This window comes from Priapulus caudatus, unplaced genomic scaffold (genome assembly GCF_000485595.1).
Source record: "Priapulus caudatus unplaced genomic scaffold, Priapulus_caudatus-5.0.1 Scaffold66, whole genome shotgun sequence".
NCBI classification, from domain to species: Eukaryota; Metazoa; Priapulida; class Priapulimorpha; order Priapulimorphida; family Priapulidae; genus Priapulus; species Priapulus caudatus.
In genome coordinates this window covers 243969-251219 of record NW_014577127.1, presented here as the reverse complement: position 1 = coordinate 251219, position 7251 = coordinate 243969, and the positions used below count along the sequence as shown (strand labels likewise).

General features: G+C 44.5%; 1 protein-coding gene across 1 annotated transcript in view; it reads right to left on the bottom strand.

Moving 5' to 3' along the window:
• Nucleotides 1–174, bottom strand: part of LOC106821252 (protein PopA1-like) — a 4418-nt gene extending 4244 nt beyond the window's left edge. The window contains exon 1 of the mRNA XM_014825975.1: nt 33–174. Coding sequence (XP_014681461.1) covers nt 33–174 — 142 coding nt within the window. The remainder of the gene's footprint in view (nt 1–32) is intronic.
• Between the last annotated feature and the right edge of the window lie 7077 nt (nt 175–7251).

The following is a 7251-nucleotide window of genomic DNA, read 5'->3' as shown; positions in this document are numbered from 1 at the left end:
TCCTCGAATCCGGTCCGACCGTCGCGCCAAACCTGCCTCCTCCGAATCCGCCGCCTCCGCCAAACCTGCCTCCTCCGAATCCGCCGCCTCCGCCAAACCTGCCTCCTCCGAATCCGCCGCCTCCGCCAAACCTGCCTCCTCCATATCCGCCTCCGCCGAACCTGCCTCCTCCATATCCACCGCCACCATATCGGCCTCCGCCTCCTCCATATCCACCGCCACCATATCGGCCTCCGCCTCCTCCATATCCACCGCCACCATACGGCCTCTCGCTCTCCATATCCCAACCGCACCATATCGGCCTCCGCCTCCGCCATATCCGGGAGGACATACGCTGGCAACGCAGCCAAGCAACACTGCGACGACTATTAGCTTCATCGTTCTAAAATAATAGAGAATTTTGTTTCAAATGTCTAAGCAAATATACTATTGTTCTGAATCGTAAGAGTAATTTAACTCCCGTCTCTCTCTCTCTCTCTCTCTCTCTCTCTCTCTCTCTCTTCTCTCTTCTCTCTCTTTTTCTCGCCCACACCACACACACACACACCCGCACACACACACACACACACACACACACACACACACACACACACAACTCTCTTCTCTCTCTCCTCTCTCTCGTCTCTCTCTCTCTTCGTCAACGCACACACTCTCTCTCTCTCTCTTCTCTCACACAAATGCACTTCCGCCCTTATTTTACGTAATACAGATTTTATATTATCACTCATGCTCTGTATATTGGTCAGACATCTTTAAACATATAACTTACCTTCGAATGTCCCTGACCCGGCCTGTCTGTACTAACATGTTCAACAACTGACCGTTTGCAAGCTGCGTTGTCTTCAGTATTTATAACCCGCTTCGCGCTATACGTGACGCCTATGGCAGCGATGTGCTGCCAAATATCATAACCTAGTTCGACGATCCTTTCACGGTAATGCTCACGCATGAGTTTGTTTGACATTGCAAATACTACATTTTAACAATTGCCGGAGGCGAGTTTCTTATCTGCTGCTTTAGAGAGGGTCAAACCCGTACTACAGCTGTCGCGGCGATTCCCTGTCTCGCAGTTTGCGTGCAGTGAGCTCTCTAGCTGGATGAAGATGTTTATCGTGTTGACACGGTGGGTTAAGAAACGTGTTCCGTGATATGCGACCTATGTTTCATTCACCGCCCGCCCGTGCGAAGAAATGCTCATTCAGAGGAGTGTACTTAACTACGTGCATTCACAGCACACGGACGGTTTCCGACAGTGTAAGCGCCGCTTGCTCAAACCCGCGACGACATATTTGTTCTTCACACGCTCACATGCCTTTTGGTTAACCCGCATAGTGCCTAATCCGGTATAAGGGCTCGAGCTTCGCGATGTATTCTCACGACTCTTTGAACGCGGAAAATATATATATATATGTATATATATATCAGAAGTAGATAATAAGAATCCCTATTATCTACTTCAGATATATATATATTATATATATTTATTGCAATCCAATCATTCTTAAACGAAATACGGATGATTATGAATACTCCATAAAATATTCAACGTGTAGGAACAATACTGAAAGAGATGAAGCAACTGCAAAAGAGTTGAAAGTAATTTGGAAGTTTTAATTGTTGAGTAAGGAGCAGCGAACGTGATGCATATAGTGCTCGGACATAAACGAACAGTATGTAATGCGACCATAAAGCATTACAAAAAAATAATAATATGCAAGAAAAGCATGCCCATGCGTCGGAGAGATGCTTATAGGGGAAATCGAAATCCGATAAAACATGGTTACTGAAGCCAGGCAGTAATGCTAGTTATATTATTTTGTACACATTGTGGTACAGTTAATGTGATAGCAACGGATCAAACTATCTGCGGTAAGCTCGAGGCTGTGATGCAAGACTGCCATCCTGAAACGAGTTGAGCAAGAAGAGTCAATTGAAGCACGCCACAATATCGTTACCAAGGCAGAAACACACAGCCGACCGGAAATTTATAAATACGTTATTATAAATTCATAATTACGTTATATATTCAACATTTATCAACGAAATTTTATCCTAATTTGTTCTATATGGCTGGCAGCTAGCTAGCTCCAACACATTTTTCAGCGGATTACCAATTGGTTTAAATGGGGGTGTTATAGCCAACCAACCAGAACGCTATACCATCCCCGGGACAGCTAACTTAACCGACTGTGAGGGTTAGAGTACCCGCAGATATACACGGGTACATATGTGCGTGTGTAAATTGTTACAATTGTATTTGTGTATGGTTTTTAGAATAGTTGTCAGACACATGCCAAGCGTTAAACCATTACCAAACCCTTCAAACTCGAAGCTCTGTTGAATGATATTTCCGCCCTCTCATGCGATAGCATAGAGCATGCGCAAATCCGATATTTCCCTTTGTGAAACTGAGAAATTATTCGAAATGTGTATATAGCCAAAACGCACACACGTATCGAGTTTACTGGATGCCCTAGAGTTGCCGACGAAAGCAGTATTTCGCTGAATTTCTGCAATTCCCCTAGAGAGCACGTCGCCAGCACTAGGTGCATGCGATAAAAAATTTCGCTAGCGTCTCACCCCGTCGCAGAGGCGACGTCTGAAAGAGGGGGTATACGTATATATTATGTGCATATCGCCGTCGGCCCGACGAAAAAGATGCCGCTCTGCCATATTTACCATATTTTCCTATAGGCGGATAGCCCGAAAATGGTTTGAATGCATAATTTCGCCTCATCCTCTAATTTTCGGCGCGAACGGGCATGCGCAAATCCAATATTTCCCCTTGTGAAACAGAAATTATTCGAAATGTGTACGCATAGCCAAAACGCACAAACGGATCGAGTTTACTGGATGCCCTAGAGTTGCCGACGGAGGCAGTATTTCGCCCAATTTCTGCAATTTTCCTAGAGAGCACGTCGCCAGCACTAGGTGCATGCGATAAAAAAAAATTCGATAGCGTCTTAGCCCGTCGCAGAGGCGACGTCTGAAAGAGTGGGTATAATTAAGTATATATTATGTGCATATCGCCGTATGCCGTACAAAAAAGATGGCGCTGTGCGATTCGCAAATACGCAGGCGGTCGCCAAATTTTACCATGTTTTCCAATAGACGGATAGCCCTAAAATAGGTTGAATGCATAATTTCGCCTCATGCTATAATTTTTCGGCGCGAACGGGCATGCGCAAATCCGATATTTCCCATTGTGAAACTGAGAAATTATTCGAAATGTGTATATAGCCAAAACGCACAAACGGATCGAGTTTACTCGTCCGATACTAACTATATCTACTGATAAAAGTTTATTAGGGAGATCTATGCTGAGATACCCCCTAACCATTTTAAATGCATATTCATCACAAAATACAACGCCTCTGGTGAGATATTGCGCAAGCGCTAACACACTAACGTAGTCAGATTGTGTACTGGCTGGTATACACAGCCGGGACATTACATGCAAGGTCTTTCTCCTATTTCTTAAATGATGTCTACAGATGGAATGTTATCATATAAATCTATGCTAGGATAACTCCTCTTCATTTTAAATGCATAATCTTTGCAAAATACGATTTCTCTCTGGAGATATTGCGCATGCGCGAACCGTGTTAGGCGTGCAGTGCCATCTGAGGCAAACTTTATAATATAGCTTGCCGATGGGAGAGAGGGGGTGGGAGACTAAAGAAATTCTGCAGGAAAGACAGCTGGGGGCGGTAGAAGCGGAAGGAGGCTGAGTGAGGGACAGAGGAAGCAAGGGGAAGGACTCGAGGGCATAAAGTAGGTGTTTTGTACCCTACATGCTAGGGCGCTCTCGTAATTATAAACACAGGTCTACTGATAAAAGTTTATTAGGGAAATCTATGCTGAGATACCCCCTATCCATTTTAAATACATATTCATCACAAAATATAACTCCTCCGGTGAGATATTGCGCATGCGCTAACACACTAACGTAGCCAGATTGTGTACTGGCTGGTATACGCAGCGGGGACCTTACATGTAAGGTCTTCCTCCTATCTCTTAAATTATGTCTAGTGATGGAATGATGGAATGTTATCATATAATTATATGCTAGGATAATTCCTCTTCATTTTACATGCATAATCTTTGCAAAATACGATTTCTCTCGGGAGATATTGCGCATGCGCGCGCACCGTGTTAGGCGTGCAGTGCCGTCTGAGGCAAACGTCATAATATAGCTTTGTGAGGGGGAGAAGGGGCAGGATAATGAGGCAATGCGGCAGTGAATACAGCTGGGGCGGTAGAAGAAGAAGGAGGTTGGGCGAGGGACAGAGGAGGCAAGGGGAAGGACGCGAGGGCATAAAGTAGGTGTTTTGTACCCTACATGCTAGGGCGCTCTCCTAATTATAAACACAGGTCTACTGATAAAAGTTTATTAGGGAGATCTATGCTGAGATACCCCCTAACCATTTTAAATGCATATTCATCACAAAATACAACGCCTCTGGTGAGATATTGCGCAAGCGTTAACACACTAACGTAGTCAGATTGTGTACTGACTGGTATACACAGCCGGGACCTTACATGCAAGGTCTTCCTCCTATTTCTTAAATGATGTCTAGTGATGGAATGTTATTATATAATTATATGCTAGGATTACTCCTCTTCATTTTAAATTCATAATCTTTGCTAAATACGATTTCTCTCAGGAGATATTGCGCATGCGCACGCACCGTGTTAGGCGGGCTGTGCCGTCTGAGGCAAACTTCATAATATAGCTTGCCGAGGGGAGAGAGAAGATGGGAGACTGAGGAAATGCGGCAGGAAAGATAGCTGGGGCGGTAGAAGAAGAAGGAGGTTGAGCGAGGGGCAGGGGAGTCAAGGGGAAGGACGCGAGGGCATAAAGTAGGTGTTTTGTACCCTACGTGCTAAGGTGCTTTCCTAATTATAAACACAGGTCTACTGATCAAAGTTTTTTTTAGGAAAATCTTTGCTGAGATACACCCTAACCATTTTAAATGCATACTCATCACAAAATATAACTCCTCTGGTGAGATATTGCGCATGCGCTAACACACTAACGTAGCCAGATTGTGTACTGGCTGGTATACGCAGCCGGTACCTTACATGCAAGGTCTGCCTCCTATTTCTTAAATAATGTCTACTGATGGAATGTTATCATATAAATCTATGCTAGGATAACTCCTCTTTATTTTAAATGCATAATCTTTGCAAAATACGATTTTTCTCGGGAAATATTGCGCATGCGCGCGCACCGTCTTAGGCACAGGCACTTGGAGCGTTTCAATAAAATATAATGCTAAAAAAATACGAAACCTATTTACTACCAAAGTCTTAATGTTTCTCTACTCTCCTTCACCTAGTATTAGTGCCGACAAGCCGTGCTGCAAATGCTCCAACGACAGCAAACACACACCCACCGAACGCACGCTGCTACGCTGCTGCGCTGCAGCTGCACGCTATGCACACTTACACGTAAATATAGAAACATAATATCTCTCGGGGGATATTGCGCATGCGCACGCACCGTGTTAGGCGTGCAGTGCCGTCTGAGGCAAACTTCATAATATAGCTTGCTGAGGGGGAGACGGGATGGGAGACTGAGGAAATCCGGCAGGGAAGATAGCTGGGGGCGGTAGAAGAAGGAGGCTGAGCGAGGGACAGTGGAGGCAAGGGGAGAAGACACGAGGGCATAAAGTAGGTGTTTTGTATACCCTACATGCTAGGGCGCTTTCCTAATTATAAACACAGGTCTACTGATAAAAGTTTTTGTAAGGAAACCTTTGGTGAGATACACCCTAACAATTTTAAATGCATACTCATCACAAAATATAACTCCTCTGGTGAGATATTGCGCATGCGCTAACATACTAACGTAGCCAGATTGTGTACTGGCTGGTATACGCGGCGGGAACCTTACATGCAAGGTCTTCCTCCTATTTCTTAAATGATGTCTAGTGAAGGAATGTTATAATATAATTCTATGCTAGGATTACTCCTGTTCATTTTCTCTCTCTCTTTCTCTCACACAAATGCACTTCTTATTACGTAATACATGATTTTATTATCACTCATGCTCTGTATATTGGATCAACATCTTTAAAATATAACTTACCTTCGAATGTCCCTGACCCGACCTGTCTGTACTAACAATGTTAAGCAACTGCACCGTTGGCAGCTGCGTGTCTTAGTATTTATACCCGCCTCGCGCTATACGTGACCCCATGGCCAGCGATGTGCTGCCAAAATATCATAACCTAGTTCCGACGATCCTTTCACGGTATGTCACGCATGATGTTTGTTTGACATTGCAGATACGTAAATTTTTAACAATTGCTGAGCGAGGTTTCTTATCTGATGCTAGAGAGGGGTCAAACCCGCGTACTACAGCTGTCGGCGGCGATTCCCTGTCTCGCAGTTTGCGTGCAGTGAGCTCTCTAAGCTGGATGAGATGTTTATCGTGTTGACACGGTGGGTTAGAATACGTGTTCGTGTATGCGACCGCATGTATTCATTCACCCGCCCGCCCGTGTCGAAGAGAATGGCTCATCAGAGGGAGTGTACTTAACTACGTGCATTCACGCACACGGTTCCCGACAGTGGCTAAGCGCCGTCGCTTCAACCCCGACGACATTTTGTTCGTACACGCTCACATGCCCTTTGGTTAACCCCATATGCCTAATCCGGTATAAGGGCTCGAGCTTCGCGATGCTATTCTCACGACTCTTTGAACGCGGAAATTGGTGTTTGAAACGTTTCTGTATTAGTATAAAGTGGCCAGAAACATTTATCGGTGTCACACACGATTGCTTGCTACTCATTTACGACTACTCTGAAACACGTGTGCGGCACTAGCAGCAGCATTATAAAGAAGTGACTATTCATGTTAATGAATTTGTTTACAAATCATACACTTTCCTGAAACGTAAACCACGGATTAATTAAATATTTTAACGGATTAATTACGGATTTTAACGGATTAATTAAATATTTTAAACGGTGGACATCTTAAACTAACTATATATATATATATATATATACAGACATGTATAAGGTCCAATGAGAGGGAGGGAGGGACAGGCGGGTGGACGTATCATCGATGGTGGATAGATCTAGGCGCGTACTTGACTGGAGTGGAATGAGAGAGGGTCTTAGAGACGCGGTGTCGGTGACGGCGCCTGCATCTGCGGAACATGTTTATATAACCTCAGAACACTTCGCTGTCACGCGATATAGCAACGGCGATACTGTGTAACAGATCCCTATCACATC